Source organism: Ostrea edulis, chromosome 1 (assembly GCF_947568905.1).
Source record: "Ostrea edulis chromosome 1, xbOstEdul1.1, whole genome shotgun sequence".
Classification (NCBI taxonomy): Eukaryota; Metazoa; Mollusca; class Bivalvia; order Ostreida; family Ostreidae; genus Ostrea; species Ostrea edulis.
The window spans coordinates 104,982,240-105,001,172 of record NC_079164.1 but is presented as its reverse complement, the minus strand read 5'-3'; the positions used below and the strand labels follow the sequence as shown (position 1 = coordinate 105,001,172).

Genomic DNA, 18,933 nt, shown 5'->3' with positions numbered 1-18,933 from the left:
TCCCAAAACTCCTACCCATTGTGAACGCAAGACGGACAACAACCAATTGCAATAGGTCACCTGAGTCTACTCAGGTGTAAACTCAGGTGACCTACCTAAAAATGTATGAGTGAATGGTATTAAATCATGTACATAACAAGAGAAAAAAGGAGTAGAACTTATCATTCATAGGGAAAGGCATGTACAACTTAGAAATGGACTGCACCGTAGTATGGAATCATAAAGAATACAAAATACAAGATATTTTTCAAATTTATTTCATAATAATTTCAATATACAAGATTAATTTGGCATTTGAAATACTATTAATTAACAATGCTAATCTCTGAATGTACAATATGTACAAATCACAATAAATAACAATGACCGCAGAAGCCTCAAGAAAGGTAGACCTCTTACATAGAAACGGACAGCATGGCAATGCAAAACAATAGGCAAATTCTTGTAATACTTAGATGTATGCTCAGTTAAAAAAATGGATGAGGTAGAAAAATATGAGTGAAATGCTGTTGATCCTGTTGCTAAAATTTGTTCATAAACACGAAAATAAAAAATGCTCCAAAAACAGATCTTTTTTTCTATGATAAATACAGCCTAAGTATATGACAAATCAATGGAAAAATGACAATAGCACCATGTCCAGCAGTATCCTTTGGTACAGAATGGATTCTCTTTATCTACTGATCCCATGTAAGCAAACAAGCAAATGCATGAAATCAAAAGTACCTGTTATTTACAAAGGTCATTTTCCCCCCAGGTACTTTTAAATTATACACATTATACACATTCTCAGATGGACAACCTTAAGCCACAAGTGAAAATTCGAAACCGGCAAAAGGAAATCCCTTCCTGATTATGCAGAGAAGCTACAATTGTTTGTTCCTGAAAATACAGCGTATTGCACATTGTGTGTGATTTGGAATTTCAAGCATCTTCATTCCTTTCTTATCCCATTCAACAAGAATACATTATGAGGGCAGTTTCAATTAAACCTGAAAATATAAAAAAAGTTTATACGTGAAATATGTCCAACTCACATCCTTTTAAAATGACATTTTCCAAACTATGGTATGGGTAATGCTTTTGTTATCCTTACATCTGTACTGATGGCATCGCTGAATAGATTGGGCTCATTGATGGCTGTCTGTCTGGTAAACACTAAGCCTCTCTCTGATTGGTCACATCTAGCTCCATGGTCCTCACCAGAAGAAATGTCTGTTCCTATGCCACTCTCTGAAAAATGAAATAGGATTTGAAAATGCCTTTGGAATGTATTAACTATTGCCAACATATGCGGACACAATGGTAAAAATCCATTTTGTTTGATAATTTCCTCTCTATATACACATGTCGTGATATGATTCTGTAAATCCCTTATACTTCATTGGACTTGTGAAAATCAGTGACAAAATTTTCATAAATATAAAAGTTGTATATATGTATCTCGAAAATAATCATGAGAATCCTATTTCAATGATAAGATGACATTAAAAATTTACAAAAAATTGAAGTTCTAGCTAATGAAAGACAATTTACAGTTATCTAAAATATCCTATGAAAAACTTTTGTGATACACATCATGATGAGTGCACCAATGTGGAACTAAAATACAGAACTCATAATCAAAGCAATACTTTTCCCTCTCAGAATTTCTCTTTATTTACCATTAGACAGATAATTGGTTCTGGAGCTGTCCTGGATTAGATGGTGGGGGTAGAAAGCCCCCGAATGGCTGCTGCTGGAGGAGGAGGTGCTGCTGACTGAGATAATGGAGTGGGGACGTTTGTTGTTCTGATGGATGTGATCAAAGGAAGATACAGCGATAGAATTCCGTGTACGAGCTGTAATATCATGCCAGAAATGTAGATATAAAATGAAAGATATCTCTGAACAGGATAGTCATTAAAAGACATGGACTGTGCACATTCATGCATACAGTTTGTAAATACATAGTACATTGATGCATACAATGTATATTTAATTCTATTGCACATTTCCTCAGTCAGTCATTACTGTAATCTAATAATCATAATAAGATTCATATACAGATGAACAGAGTATATCTTAAAATGAATATAGAAACACAGAAGACCAAACTATGTTATGTAGAGTACAACCGCTATATGTCTTAAACAAGGATTATATTAATGTGTAGTATCGATGAAAGACTTACACTGGAAGTTTCCAGATGCCACATTGATAAAGCGGTCATTAATCTGGTTGGCACTTGGTTTGATTTCCAAACAGGGTTTGTTTCCTATTCCCATTGTTGCCATCTCTGACATGTGCTTTTCTGTAAAAGTGAAAATGAAAGTTATTCCTGCATCCTTGTAACTAAAATTTACACTCTCTACAAGTGAAAAAGCTCCTCTGATGCTGTGATACCTACCCCTGTTTTTGATGGCTTGGTTCCAGAGGACTCGTGAGATTTCCTTCACCCAGTGGTGCCTAATGTCTGAACTCTGGGCCTGCAGAATGTAGCTGTCACCCTTTGACCTCTTACGGAACCAGATCTCAAACTTGTATCCTGTGTCACCATAGCTCTCTGTTAGCCCAACCTCAGCCATCTGTATAACAAAGAAATTCATTAAATTTACTGCTAAACATGTCATAATTTAAATCATTAAACCATATATATATATCACTAAAGGTTGACAATTTGGTAGGTTTAATAAAAGGTATAGAATTTAAGTGTATCATTGAAGGTAAAAAGGAGAGTGAAAATCTTTTAATGTCTCTTTTACTTTATGGCTGAAGAGTGCTTAATTTTTAAACCGCTTGTTCAGAAATATTTGGTAACAGTAACATGGTTGAGTGCTACACAGAAATCTCATCTTTTCTATGAGTATCAAAAGAGTTACCTACCTTCAAAGAGTACTTGTAAAGATAGCTGTCTGGCCCCCCATTTCTGCCCCTCCTAGTTTTACTGAATAGGATAAGGTCTTCAAAGAGGAAAACATGACGAAGGGATTTCCTTCTTCCCTGCCACACGATGAACTCGTCCTGTCGCAGTAATCTCCCCTGCTCTTGTAGATTTACCTACAAACCATACCACCCAATATTTTCAAACTGCTCAAATTGATGCTACATTTTAATTTCTGTATATCCTATGTGTAAATCAAGCAACTGAAGGCATTTTCAGTGAGTACATGTTCTAATTAACAAGAGGTCCACAGGTCATATTGGTTACCTCTGTACCACTAGCCCTAAGGGCTATGAAATCTATGATAATTTTCTTGTTCTGCATATCTGAGCTAAATCTCATATTCAGCAGCAGCATAAAACAAAATATGTTCTTACAACACAAATGCCCCGAAAGTGTCCATATTGATGAAAGACTTTACATATGTTATATTAACACTATATTAGTAATTTGGACGAGTGAAAACTCTAGGGTTGCGAAGTTCACATTTTCGGTACATCCTTGTTTGCACTTCCTGAATGTGCATTTAAATTTGTACAGTATCGGCAAAATCAAATGTGCATTTAAATTTATACAGTATCGGCAAAATCGAATGATAAAAGACAAAAATCATTACAATTTTGGTAGAGGCCTTCCTGTTCTACAGAACTATACATTTAGTTTTTCTTATAGATGTGCAGTTGTAGAGAAGATTTTCAAAAATTGGTGGATTTTTCAGTTTTTGCCCTGTCCCTAAGGCCCTATGGGGTGCAGGAGTCCTGAAATGTACTATCTATATCCCCCTTGTCCAAAAGAGTGATCAGGTGACCTAAAAATTAAATATTCTTTTGAAATGTCTTACATCACAATCTTTCAGAGAATCCATTGCAAGGAGATCATTTCCATGGCGAAGTTGGAACTTGACCATTTGTTCTGCTGCCTGAAATCCGAGAAAAAGATACAGTGAAACAAAACACAATAGAACTTAATTCAACTCAAATGAAAGATACAGTCCTACGGTTCATTATTTTCAAAGCTAGAGACTAACCCTGAGATCCTGGAATTCTTGGTCTGATGGGGGACACTCCTTCATGATCTGTTTCAGCAGAAGAGCATACTTGCCCATCCTTTGAACCGGCTTCAGCAGGTAACTGGCTAAATCCATCTTGTCTCCCAACTTGGCTTGTTTGTCCTTTAATTCGAAAAAGTAGAATACATGTCTTACATGTTACATTTCTAAATGACCACACTACAGTTGATCCAATGACTAATACTTGTTCACTGTACCAAATATCACAGACACTCATTCTAAATGCATAAAACAACCTATTTAATACAATTTAAAGTATTTATATAAAAAGAAATGAGAGTGTTTTACCTTAAAGAACATTTTCCCATATTCTGCCATCAACAAGTCTGACTTTGGTTTGTTCTTGTTATAGAGTGCATAAAGGTAAAACTGTGACTCCTGTACCAATAAAAAAAAAATCTCTTAAAACGTGTAAAAATTAGCTTGAGTGTTTACAAGGGTATGGCCAAACTCCATGGTCAAGAGGGTCAAAAGTTTAAATACAAAGAGAACAAGAACTACATATGTAAAATATGAAAGTGCTAGCACTAATGGTTCAAAAATGATGGTCAAGGTTAAAGTTTTCCAAAAGTAAATCAAACTCAAAGGTCAAGGTAAAACAATTCTGCTACCTAAAGAAAGGTCTTGTCACAAGGAATACACATGAAAAATATGAAAGTTCCATCGCCGTCCATTCAAAAGTGAGGGCCAAGGTTAAAGTTTTTCAAAAGTAGGTCAGACTCCAAGGTCAAGATGTCAAACAGTTTGCTACCTAAAGAAAGGTCTTGTCAGAAGAAATACAAATGTGAAATATGAAAGCCTTATCACAATCCATTCAAAAGTTATGGCGAAGGTTAAAGTTTTTGTGGATAAATAGACAGATCTACAGACTATATGCCCCTGAATCTCCCATTACAGAGGCATAAGAAGAAAAGCGGGCACTGCCTCTGTACTTCAGTGTATACAGTAATTCACTTACATGCATGAGGAAATAGTTGGAGATCTGGAAGGGGTTTCTCTCGCACCGTTCTACCTCCCTAAGGAAGTACCGAGAGTGGAACTGATAAATCTTTTCAATGTTCCCAAAGATAATGCTGCCCTTCCCCCTCAAAGCCTGTGGTACATCAGGGCGCTGTAGTTCAGGGAGGTAATACTCTATCACATATTGCAAGGACAGGACATAGTCTCTCTCTGTTTGTATCATCTCTCTCATGATGTGGGATAGAGTCCTAGATAAATATAAACAGATCAGTATATCTAGTGTGTTGTTGCTGATGATTGATTGATATGATTTTTGCTGTTTTCCGCCACACTCAACAATTTTTCAGTTATATGGTGGCGCCCAGTTTTTATTGGTGGAAGAGAGAACCCAGATACAATGTACCTGGGAAGAGACCACCGACCTTCCGAAAGTAAACTGGGAAACTTTCTCATTTACCGGCGTGAGCGGGATTTGAACCCACGCCAACCAGAGGTGAGAGGCTGTGTGATTTTGAGCACGATACTTTAACCACTCAGGCTTGGAGGCCACATTGTCGCTGATGAAGAATATGGTAAGACCCTTTTTCTCATAAGAAGCACATAAATATGGTTTCTTTATAGGATGTTTTTGATTTCAATATAATACATGTACTATCATAGAAAGAGAAAATAAATGTAAATATGTTTTTAAATTATTTAGATTTGAATGTGCAGGCTTACTGTATAGCAATGCCTATATGTCTAATGGCTGAACCATAAAAATCAAAATTGCACACACTGCTGGGAATAAATTTACATGTATGAACAAAATTCTGCAAGGACTCATTGCGGTTTGGGGCCTCAAAATTCTTTTATAGGGAGTATGTTTCCATAAAATGATTACATGTATCATGTTTGTAGGAAGTTTTATTCATACATAATACATACATAAATACAGCAGAGTTTACGATCACATTGTGACGTTACTTTATACGACGTCATGAAGAAGAAGGCTATGTCATGAACTAAGGATCCATCTTATTCCGTGATATGTCAAGAATTTTATTCAACAAATGTACACAATGATTTTTATTTGAAAAATTTAATTGACTCTCTCCAAAAGTTTGAATCAATTGTACGATTTGGATGACGATACCCATAACTGTATTTACATGTAATAATTGTAGAGCAATCCATGATATTCCTTCAATTTAACGATTCAGCATTTGGACTGTATCTTTACATTCAGATTAAATTGCATTGTTTTAATCTAAATTCAACATCATTTATGCACATGACACGTGGGTACATACACACTAAACAAGACTGCATGGATTAAGTGAAAAGAACATGAAATTCACTCAGAAGTGCTACATGCCTGATTTTCCCTGCCTAATAATTGATTATTTAATTTTCTAATGATGAACAAAGTAGTGAGTCTAAACAGTACCAAAGTCAATGACTTTATGACAGTGCATTAGCATATATGATACTGTCGGTTAAAGGTTTATATTGTTGTCAAAATAGGGAAAGGTGTAAAATATAATCAATACTTTGAATCCTAATATATCTGTATAGTAAAGCATTGAGTATGAAGAGAATTATTACATTAATCACCGGTAATTACGTAAATTAAAATTGGAAGAAGGATATCAAACAGTTGCAGTTTTGTACAGATGATTTCATTGTGGTCTGATTCTGCCCCTATTACTTTGCTCACGAATGTAATAACTTCCAATTCCAAAGGGCTGGGGGTTCAGACCCCCTCCCCCCATCTTATATCCGCACATCATTCAGATATATACATGTAGTTCTTTAGTGATGTTTTGTGAACATGTTAATAAGTGCTAAGTGAACTGTGGGTAGGATGGGTAGAGTGTTAATGCAGGAAAAGTCAAGTAAGAGAGGATGATTTTCACACATACCACAGGTGTGAAAATCATCCTCTCTTACTTGACTATGACATATGTATACATTAATTAACACCTGTAAGGTACACGTGAATCTAAGTAGAAATAGTAGAGTATTTGAAAAAATGTTTCAAATACAGTAATGCATTTTTCATTGATTTTAATAATTATCAAAGTATCCCTAACCCAGATGACTGTCGCTTATGGGGCACAGAAGTAAGATGATATGACTAACATATATATACATGTATAAATAATGCAAGGAAAGACATGTAAATATCATACATTGTCTCATTAAGTTGATGCTATGAATTCATCATTTGATGTGGTACTCATCGAGTATATTCTCTTTCATAAACCAAATGTAATGTAAACTTATGTAACAATAAGTACATATAACAACATTCGTATGCATGACGTGTATTTGCGTACTGTAAATATGCTATAAATGTGAACCTAAAAATAAGAAGTAACTGCATGTGGTCCACACAAAATCACCATCTTAATTTTTTGTATGTGAAATACTTACACATAGATGTTTTATGTGTAAAAATTTTAAATTGGTGATATTATGCGGACCTATATTCAAATATGTTAAAAAAAACCTAAATTTATGGATACATCTGGAAAAATGTGTTCCGTACGTATTTTGACTACGTCAATATAGTAGAAATGTAACACATTTTCAAAGTTTCGTTTTATTTTTGAGACAAGTTTTTGCAATGTAGAAATTTGATTCAACATGTACACCATTTTTGAAAAATTCACAGGGCCAAATATGATAATTAGCGTACCTTTTGCTTTTCTCTGCATTGGAAAGTTTAAGCTCAGAAACTGCTGGCATGGACGTGAGATGTGAGTTAACTGGAACTGGTGTCCATTGCCTGAGGGGTGGCGGCGGAGGGAGTGGCTGTTCTCCATCAGGACCTTGAGTCTCTGTTTCCTCTTCAGGGAGGCTACAAAAGGCAACATAATATGAAGCAAACAACCTTGTGCGCAAAATTTCAATATGGAAAGTAAATTTAATAACAATTTGAAAATTCTTTCATCTGGAATGCAGTATGGACAAATTGTTTTTCTTAGTTTTCCATGAAAATCTTCTATCTAGCAATAAAAAAGAGCCACTTCAGTGAAAATTGAATGCTAATAACAACATGCAGAGAATCTCTCAGTAGCTAACACACCTAGAGATAACAGAATCTTACTAACCTCTTATATCTGTGGTATAAAGATCAATAAAGAAAAAAAAAAACCCATGCCTATTCCAACAGAGCAGAGAGAATTCTTGTTGTGATTTACTTGGGGAGCTGCCCTAACATTTTCTGATTGAATTTCGCTCAGTTTATAGCTGTTATGATTTTCTGTGATGATATCAAATGATTGGTAAACTTTGATGAAAATCACCTGCTGGCCGATTTTTTTCCTTTCTCTTCATGATTTTAACTTTTCTTTTTACGATTTTAGCTAACGTAGTTAATAGCACTGACACGAGATTATAATCATGATCATTTTACACTTCTATAATCCCAGCGCTGATATTTATATAAAAATCTACAAGTTTCATGAGGTATCCACTTCCCTATAATTACCACTATCCTCGGAAGTTGATGCAGACACTCTCACTTGAACAGGTTTAATAGATGAAATTAACAAACAACACAATTATCAGAGTTTTAAACAAAGCTCAATTTGTAGATGGAGATGACCTCCCTATTGGTAACAATTTCTTTATGAACAAAACTTCTAGAATTCCTTACCTGGACAAGCTGTCAGAACTGGCGGTAATCATACTGATGGGGCGTGGGTCCTGACTTTTACTCATTAAGGAATATTTGTGGTCAACAAGTTGGTCCTCTTCTTCCATAATAATATTGCCAGGTAAGGGAACAGTGGGGGTACGTTTGATGACCTTCTTCTGGGGTCGGCTATGTAAAGGAAGACTTGAGGTAGAGTAACCGGTGATGGGGGATACTAAATGGATGGGTGAAGATTTGTAATCATGACTTGGGGACGCACTGGCGGTATCACTTCCCGCCTCAGTGAGATCCTCCCGTGAAGATCCCTGGCGGGATTCAATCAGCGATTTAGGAAGAGCTGTCACAATACGGTCTGACATATCCTGGGTATAAAAGTCTTCCCGATGTAACTGGGACCTGAGGAAGCGTTCTGACACACTTTTGATTAGTTCGGGGTGGGGCCTCACTTGTCTGACAGGAGTACTGGAGGACTGAGGCTCCCACACTGACTCCTGGGGGACAGGGAATTTCCTGGAACTCACAACACTGGCTGCAGGAGATTGCTCCCTCACAAAGGATTTCCTGCTATCTGCTGGAGTATTCTCCCTTTGTTCCATTTCTAGTTTTTCTCTTGCACGTTTTAATGTACATTGCCGTAACGTTAATAATTTCTGTGTTTCATCACAGCGTTCCTTAGCCACACGACATTGTTCTAACAATTTGTCACTCTGTAGTTTTTCTGCCAGATCAAACATATATGTGAATGTTTCTGGTTTCATAACAGGATGATCTCGAAGATACAACTCTAAACTCCGTAACAACTTATCTAGTCCAGTTAGTGTCTCACAGTGTTCCATTTTCATACTCGCTACATACTTCATAGCATCTAAAGCCCACTCATAAGTCTACAAAATGAAAGTGATAATAGAATTTACATATGAAAATATCAACTGAATAGATTCATTAACACATAGAATTATTTTAAATATAATTTACACATTCTACAAAGTGCACTGAAGGTCAAAGGAAGGTACTTATCGCTTAGAAAATGTTTTCCAAAATTAGAACATACCACCATAGATTGTAAAACATAGATGTATTGATATTTTCTTACAAATCTTACAAAGGAAAAACAACTATAGGGAAAAGAAGTTCTAGTACATTTTATTGAATTTAGTGCATTTACAATCTATTTATGTTAATAGGCAACAGACTCAAAACTTACATATTTTAAAATCTAATTTTCCTTCTATAATAAAATTTCTTCAAATAATCTAATTAAAACAGTACTGAATTATCTCTTATTCAAATCCAAAATTAAATTATAAAAAATTATTATAGACTGATCTTTAAACCCTTCCTAACAGAACATTCCTCCTAATTCACCTTCTTAAATGAAAAAAACATATTTCAATTTCAGAGAGCCCCTCAATTAATTTCAACACTTACTTTATCTAGAAGCTGATAACACTTAGCAGTGTGCTCGATCTGCTCGCGAGTGTCCTCGAGTTTGGATGTAAAGGACTGTAGATGCTTCTTTAGAGTGCGAGCCAGTTCCTTGTAACCTGTGGCTTCATTGAAGCTTCCAGATTGAGCCAGCATACTAGCTTCATCCAACAGATCATTGCCCTTTTCTATGTGGGTCTGAAATCAATAAAAAACACTTCAGGATCTTCCCCAGACTATCCACAATTGAACAATGATTGCATTAATTTGTTAAGGAATACTTCGGGCAAACATCTCAATTTCTAATTTGATTAGAATGAAAATGGTCAGTTGGGATTAAAAAAAAAGGTTTTGGTGGAGCAAGTGGAAACTGCTTCTGGAAGTAGAGGTATATATTCTGAAAAAAATCCTTTGTAGACAATTTCTTTTTTCAATTTCTAAATCCCCCCCCCCCTCTACGGTATGTTCTTATATAATGTGTATGTTCCCTCAAGTTTGTCTTTCATTTGAATTGTGCATTTTTTGTCCTCAGGCATTGAAAATGATTTAGCTCTGTTCAGCTGATTAAAAGTTATTCAACTCTTGTTAAAGTAGCGACACTTACTGCATACAAACTTTTTTCAAAAATGAAAAACTAAATTAATATTTTTACAAGTAGAATGAATACAATTTACTGTATGGATTATAATTCCTCAATTAAGTCCAAAAATAGTGGGGATAATTTGTATAGAGTTATATAGGGACGGGCATTATATTTCAACTTTTGAACATCAAGTCTCTCTTTTGTATCAAATACCCTTAATTAAACCGCAAAGGATTTTATAAAAATGGGCAAAATTAAAACCATGCATGCAAAAAAAAACCCATAGTGTACAGATTTTTTCTCATCTATCATAATTGAGGAGTCAATTTACGCAGTAAGTTATAGCATTTAGTTCAGTTAAAATGATATATAGAGCATTTAGCTCTGTCAATAAAGCAATATAAAGTCAAGTCTCAGATATTTGAATCCTGTTATAATCAAATATTTTTCTCAAATTAACTTTATTTTTTATACTTATCAGAAACCTGTCCAAATTCAACACAAGGGTAAAGAGCTAAATATGAAAACTTATAAAACACTGGAACAACCTAGATTGTGTAAATTACTGCATCATTCATAATATCTAGTACTCCATGAATTTTACTTTCAGTTCAAAATCATTTAGAAAATGGTGACAAATTTGAATGATAAACATAACTCATTGTCATGCTCATGATCTCTAAACCACGGAAACCTTTAACCTAAATTTCATTAAAATCCAATTTCTTTATATTAATTCTTTGTTATTTTATATAACCTATCCTCTTCTACTTGGATGCATGGGTTGAAATATATTTCTTGGCTGAGTTTGGTTGCAATAAGTACAAATATAAAATTCCTAAAATATAAGGGACTTGGTAAATTTTCTATGATGTTCAAAAGTTGAAGAATATATTACCCCTCCCTACATACCACGGTAACTATATAATTTTTCCTCACTGTTTTGGACTTAATCAATTGAGGAATCATGTGTATAAGTTACATTTATTCCATACAGTAAATTGTATTAATTTTACCCCCCCCCCCCATAAATTTTTTAAGTTTTAATTTTTTTCATTTTTATAACAGATTTCTAGATTCTCATAGAATACCTGTAAACTTCACTATTTTCATTAATTACCTAATTCGAATAATCATAGAATAGACTAATTCCTCATTCAAAAACTGAAAAATTTCTTACCATTCCAAGGAATAAAATCCTAACTTTACACAATAAAAGTGGAAAAATAGAGAAAGACTTCTTAAACTTCTTTGCTATCCAATGTACATGAAGTTTTCCCATGACTTTTTAATTAACTTTCACAAACGAGAAGACTTCACAACAATTACTAGTTAAGTAACAAACAAATCCAGTGAATCAACACAAAACACTCATTGAAGTAAAACCAGCATCAGATCTAATTCAGACTGAGAATCCCCAGAAATGCATCCCTTGCTGCAAACTCTGCAGTGACTAATGCTATACATGCCTCACAGCTCAGCTAGAGCATTTCAAACAAAAATCTCAACTTATGAAAATCTTCTGGGCTTCTGTGTTTACCATGAAGATAATCAAGAACAGATGGAATCAGGATAGAATATTTAAACATCAAATGTCCTCCACCCTAACTGAAGTCCTATTTATTCAGCAGAGCAGACCAGTCTTGTGTAGGGGAGGGGCGTAATATAGCTATCTCTCACTGTGACCTCATACTAAGGATTTTAAGAGCCTAGCTAAGCTAGCGGCTCAGAAGATAAAGCAAGGATCAAGATGTGCCAGATTCTGCACCAGATTAGTTTTCACTCACAGATTGTGCTATAACACATTTTTTTGTACATAAACTTAATAGATTTCTGATGTAAAAACACCGGTATCTCTAAAAGCCCCCCCCCCCCCCCCCTTTTTTTTTTACTGACTGGAGATGCAGATTATAGAAATAGACAAAGATGTAAACAAATAAAAAACTTCTTATCTCTTGACAATAAACTCAGTTATATAACTTAACAGTCTGACTAATTATAAATTATCATATAGGCCTGTACTTTAGTCAGGTTGATAACTTTAGGTTTTTTTTTTTTTTTAATTCATTGAGAAAATTTTACATACCACCTAAGGTAAAAGTTTACTCACACAGTAATTTCTTGAAGAGGGCAATGAATTGCATGTCATACACTTCTTAATCTTTCATTCATTTTTTTGTTGTTAAATTGTAATCTGATGGTTAATTAGAATAATAGTTGATGGCTTGTTGTTTCCCTGTGATGAGTAATGGAGGACCCCACACTGACAGAATATTGCAGCTGTTTCACTTTGATCAGCAGGATTTGACAGACATGTATAAAACCTAGTAATCCTTGACTAGATCAAAATAAAATACAGAAAACATACGTTTCTTATGTTTTTACAGAAACTTTGAGATTGTGGAAATCACATCTGCTGGGTAAATCATGATGTAACATGTAAAACATACAACCAGTCTGCTAAAATGCTGAAATGATAAATATTGCTGGAAAATGGAGATGCTTTGCTTGTTGTGAGTTGCAATAAAATATGGTCACTTTCGCTTCAGAATTCTGCAAGATGTTCTTCTGATGCACAAACCCACTTCCAGACAGTTATAATAAACAATAAGCCATCAAAGGTAGCCTATTGCACAACTTACTGTGCTTATAGACCCAGGCTCGTGAGTAAACATCCATTTTTTTTTTTAAATTGAATGACATTTGAATTGTTCATAGCTGGGTATAATAACATGACCCTAGTTCCTCCAAAATAAGAAAAGATGTAAGCCCTATATAGTTACAAAGAACTTTATCTATAACAACAACAAAACAACAACTTTATCTATACAATTAAGATTGGTGCAAGGCAAACTATCATTGTGTCATTTAACAAGCACTTTACACTGTCCACTGTTCTATGATACAAAAAGGCCACAGCAGTATTTGGGACCACACATTCTATGGTCGTTATAGCAATCTAGTTTGTCAATACAACCTATCCTTGGGTCAAATGCTGTCATGACTTGTTTCATAACGATTGTTAGGCCATTCTTGGCACACTAATTTTGACTATGGATAATTCAATTTACCTGATCAAGATATTGGGCTCACGTGAACAAGATATAGGGCTCACGGCGGGTGTGACCGGTCGACAGGGGATGTTTACTCCTCCTAGGCTCCTGATCCCAACTCTGGTATATCCAGGGGTCTGTGTTTGCTCAACTCTCTATTTTGTATTGCTTACAGGAGTTATGAGATTGATCACTGTTTGTTATCTTCAGCTTTACAGGAGTTATGAGATTAATAACTGTTCGTTATCTTCACCTTTACAGGAGTTATGAGATTGATCACTGTTCGTTATCTTCACCTTTACAGGAGTTATGAGATTGATCACTGTTCATTATCTTCACCTTTACAGGAGTTATGAGATTAATTACTGTTCATTATCTTCACCTTTCACAAATGAAAATGAAAGTTGTCCTCACATTATAGGCAGACTTACCATTGCGCAGAAGTAGAATTTTTCAAACTCTTTCTGCTGTGTGCGGATGGCCTTTAGGTTGTCCCCAAGCTGAGTGTGTCTTTGTAGAAACTCCTCACCTGTCTTCTCAGTCCAAGTGATAATCTGCAAAAACATGTCACTCCAATAAACTCATGCAGGCATAAAGGTAGGATAGAGATTAGATGAGCCACGCTAAAAAATCTCTGCAATAAGCACAATATTGAAAAAAGGGGGGGGGGGGGGGGGGGGGGGGTAGGTGTTTGCGATGCTGTTTTAACCCACTACTAATAATAACATTTGTGTTTATCGTCATATCGTATAATACATATATATGATGGAAAATCATAACAATAAACATATGGAAGTAGTGCCAGTCACCAATAGAGAAGTATTAGAATGATTGTACTACTTCTGTTATCAATTTCTGCTTATACACACATCACACAACTCAGTGCAACTTGCACTGCAGATACTGGCTGTAAGAGGGGGTATAAGATTGTAATGAAGTCTCCTAAAACAATAATAAAGCATGTATTTCCAACCATTTTTGGGCCATTTCCTGTAATTTGATATCATAGATATGTCATTTTAGTATCTGCTTACAATGTTTGGTGAAAAAACAATCTTTTAGTATTTTATTTTGTTCTCAGAAACACTAATCAGCTTTATGATCAAGATTCATTTTTGGTATGCATAATATCAATAAAAACTGCAGAAAGAAAAAGGTATAAAAATCTGCACGGTTACATGTAAAAGCCCTTCATATGCTATAATGGTCGTGTATCTTAGGAACACAATTTTTCATTTTTGTTGAGAATACATCTTTTTCAAATAAATGTTTTTAAATCATCTATAAAAAAAATATGTCATCACATACAGCTTTTTATTTATTTCTTCATTTTAAAAAAAATTTCAAATACAGTGATGAGTTCACAATCCATAAACTAACTCACTGGAAATGTAGAAGGAACATCTTCTCCCCTCTCCTAATTATAGGCTACAGCTTCCATTATCTTACATACCCAAACAATAATTAGTTTGATCTCCCACTGGTCTACTCTCTGTGGATCAATACATCTCCTTTTCTGAACACTAAGCTACACATAACATTTATTTTCGCTGCCTTTCCTGCTCACATGTCTGAATGACACCTGTACCTGATAGTTACATGTTACAGGTGTTTCACTTCAAAGAAAACAGTTTCTGTAAATAACATATTAACTGGTACATATTGGAAGGCAAAAACTGCTAGTGGTGAGCAAGTTACCTCGCTGTTTGTTTTATTATCCTGACCTTTGACTGACCATGTTGTTTACTGTTGTAATTTTTTCAGTCTCTATTGAAGTAAGAAATGAGAATTTTTCCCCATCTGATACTGACAGCATGGCAGAGAGTATATGCATCATAGCTACATTTGTTTTAGAAATTTCTCAACATAACTTTCCAAAACCTTATATATTTGTAGGAGCTTGACAAAACCACCTTGATCTGTGTATATTTTCTGACAACAGTGTCTGATACAAAAATTTCCCATTAGTAACATCTTTGAAGCCTTCTTATCCTTCACCTGAATTATCAATCTATAGCACCTGGATTTCATCAGACAGTAACATACAATTCTATGCATGTGAAATTCACTATCTGTGGCAGGCCAGAGTAGCATCTTATGGTTTATCACGTGAGTTAATGACTGTACACGGTGGCCATGTGTCTGAGCCCTCTAATTGTGTGATATCTCACCAAGTTCATCACTGCATTCCCCAAGTTCTAGCTTCAGATAAAATCAGATATAATGAGGTCAGATGCAGATGAATTGATACCCAATTCAACATTTCTCATAATAATCACTTATTTACTAGGTTAAAGACGTCATAGAGAACTTAAACTCCAACTGACATGTTTTCATTATCTAGTATATTTCACATGCATTCTGTAATACATGACTGAATTATATCATGTTCATGCCTCTTTAAATCTTTTTACAAAAAATAAAATCCCCCTCTGGCAAGTTTATACTATTCAAATTATTCAAATAAAATCATGAATGAAACATTTACCTGGATTTAAAACACTCCTATGAAATTTAAAAATCCATTGAAAAATGAAAGTACATCTAATATATCTGCACCATTGAAATCCCTTAAATACTTCTGCCCTGAAAACAAACATCCTTTTGAGCTATCAATGTATATATTTCTCCTATCTTGCTTACCGTGCAATAACAAACCACAATTATCTCTCTGTAGGTGTCTGTCTATCTAAAGCATCACTCCATTGTGTTCGTTCCTGACGGTGTGATAATTGTACAACTTCAGGTGATTTTTCACAGGTGTTTGTTACATCTATACTCTTATTTCTATCCCATACTGCCATTTTCCTCACTTTTCAACAATTAGCCAAAATAACATTAATTTAATTTTCACCCTGCAGCCTGAAGCTATATTTTGCTGCTGGCTATTCTCGAATGCAGTGCTTCCTATTATAGGAACTATCTTTTTACATAAATCAATATTTCTCATTTTCCTGATTTGTCATTTATTAAGCCCCATCTCTTCCCCAAGTCAACAAGAGCACCCATTTCCTGGTGCAGAAACTGCAGAGAATCTAATTTTTTCATATTAAATATGACAAGGTAATATATAATCTAAAGACAGAAAAACAATTTTATCAGTCATATTCAATTTTCTTTTATTATAGCTGAATTAATTCTGACCCTCTTGGCTTTTGAAATTACATACTGTTAAACCTGAGAAACAAAGGGAAAACATTTTCAGAAGCCCTCAGGATTGAAAATAATCCAATTTGAAAGTCTTTATAGCTCAAGGTACGGTGTACTGAAGCTGTGCAGCATTTCGGTATACTAATTATCATCAAAGCTGTGTAGCAAACCCAAATAGTCTTCACTCTGTCTTTCTGTTTTTAATATACAAATAAATCTATTTTTGATCACATCATCAGGCAGAGGGGAAGCACCTTTGTGTCTGCCTTGTTGCTTTATTAATAAATTAATTCATCCATACCTTCCAATAAAGACCATGCATGAATTACAGAAATGAAGTGTAAAAGATGATTTAATAACAGATGAAATGGAGTCATCCTATATAAAAATGAATAGGGCAAATGTACTAAATATACATGTACTTGTACAGTACATATATTGGTAAGTATGATACTGTTGCCATTATTAAGTACAAACCTTTGTGCATTCTTCCTCAAACTCCCTGAGCTGCTGGCAGTGTTCAAGCTTTGAGAGGCGACTATCAGCTATGTGAACCAGTTTAACCATACTGCTGTTCAGACTGTCATATAGCCTGTTCACAGACTCCATCAGATCTCTGGGGGAACAAAAATTTCTGAACATCAGACAGAAGTACAGGTAGCAGGTTCATTAATTAGTACATTCTTTACATTCACCCAAAACACGCAATTAACTAATCCAATAAAGTGTGAACTGCTCATTATAAAGCATGTCCAAGCAGGTTCTATTGCAAGATCACAGGAAGTGTTAAATGTTCTTAATTAATAAAAAACAAACATGTTATACACTGTATTCCAAAAATCACCTGACACGCTACAGTGTCTATCTAAAACTATACAAATAAGGCATCTGCCTAATTCTGCCGAAGACCCCTGAATAGTGATTTAAATGTTGCTCTAATTTCATTTAAAAGTTTATATTTGCATGAGGTTTTATTTAAGAAAAGAACTTTAATCTGTATCACAAAAACAGAAACCTCACTGTCCATATGCCTTGTCAATATATGAACATGTACCTCTATATAATCAGATTATTTACTTTACATAATTGATATGATAACTATGGTGGATATTTTGAAAGAAAGCCATAATTACCTGTAAATTGAGAGGTCACAATGTCATAAAAATAATTTGAATCTAAAACTTTGGCAATCAATGAACTTCCCAAAGTTAATCTAAATTTTTTTTGTACACATAACCATTCTGTACTGCCCCCCTTAGCTCACCTGTAGTCCTCAGAATGCCCCATGTGGGGATCCATCCTTCGGAGGCAGTTGATGACCGACTCTCCCTCGTTCTGGAGGGATATCAGTCTTGGATCATTGAATGCTGCCTTCATGGTCTGCTCATGGTGCTCAATGAGTTGTGTGGATTCCTGAGCAGTAACTGGCATCACATGGGGTTCACTGAGCTCTTGCATGGTGACCATGAGGTATTTAGCTACACTCCTAATCTTGTTTATAAATGGATCCAATTCCTGTAGAGCAGTGAAAAAAATATTATGTCAATGTTTGCAAAAAATAAATAAATAAAAAATAACAAAACTTTGGAATATACCTGTATATGTACGCATTGATAATAAAATGTTCATTATTTTGCATGTGTTCAACTTTGTACACTTTTCAACAGAAAAACTTGCACCATAGATATACTAGGTATACTTTTTCTGTAATAGTAGAGGTCATACCAAATGAAATCGGATCCACTCCTCGTGATTATACATGTAAAGACCATCCAGATCTAACAGAAGCTGATCTAAGGGAATGAACTCTTGCAATAACGCTGGAGCCAGTAGAACATCCAACTGGAATAACATACCAAAATACAGTATCAAACCAAAAATTTTACACAGTGTTAAACATGAGTTATCCATCTTGAGAATGTAAGGCTTACTTTGAATGGAGTTTGAGAGTCGAATACTGGTGACATCTGCAGTAAAGGTTGGGTGTAAGTATCGGCTAAGAAATGTAGGACAGCTATTCCTCCCGGGCAGTTCCCCTACAAGAAATCGTCATACTTAATCTCCAGGACTACATACTGTAAATTCCTAATCATACACAAGAAATTTATTATCGTGTAATTTCGC

The 18,933-nt window shown here is 34.9% G+C and overlaps 1 protein-coding gene across 4 annotated transcripts in view; it reads right to left on the bottom strand.

The window, feature by feature from the left end:
* Positions 1 to 241: 241 nt before the first annotated feature.
* Positions 242 to 18,933, bottom strand: part of LOC125668247 (pleckstrin homology domain-containing family G member 4B-like) — a 45,630-nt gene continuing 26,938 nt past the window's right edge. For all 4 annotated transcript variants that reach the window (XM_048902121.2, XM_048902110.2, XM_048902154.2 and 1 more), the window contains 18 exons: positions 18,741 to 18,845; positions 18,535 to 18,651; positions 18,074 to 18,324; positions 17,287 to 17,425; positions 14,091 to 14,213; positions 10,027 to 10,221; positions 8,599 to 9,482; positions 7,636 to 7,797; positions 4,951 to 5,200; positions 4,281 to 4,370; positions 3,951 to 4,094; positions 3,765 to 3,842; positions 2,866 to 3,039; positions 2,390 to 2,567; positions 2,174 to 2,293; positions 1,665 to 1,841; positions 1,097 to 1,233; positions 242 to 992 (listed from right to left, as the gene is read on the bottom strand). In XM_048902121.2, coding sequence (XP_048758078.2) covers positions 987 to 992; positions 1,097 to 1,233; positions 1,665 to 1,841; positions 2,174 to 2,293; positions 2,390 to 2,567; positions 2,866 to 3,039; positions 3,765 to 3,842; positions 3,951 to 4,094; positions 4,281 to 4,370; positions 4,951 to 5,200; positions 7,636 to 7,797; positions 8,599 to 9,482; positions 10,027 to 10,221; positions 14,091 to 14,213; positions 17,287 to 17,425; positions 18,074 to 18,324; positions 18,535 to 18,651; positions 18,741 to 18,845 — 3,330 coding nt within the window. In that variant the 3' untranslated portion in view covers positions 242 to 986. The remainder of the gene's footprint in view (positions 993 to 1,096; positions 1,234 to 1,664; positions 1,842 to 2,173; positions 2,294 to 2,389; positions 2,568 to 2,865; positions 3,040 to 3,764; positions 3,843 to 3,950; positions 4,095 to 4,280; positions 4,371 to 4,950; positions 5,201 to 7,635; positions 7,798 to 8,598; positions 9,483 to 10,026; positions 10,222 to 14,090; positions 14,214 to 17,286; positions 17,426 to 18,073; positions 18,325 to 18,534; positions 18,652 to 18,740; positions 18,846 to 18,933) is intronic.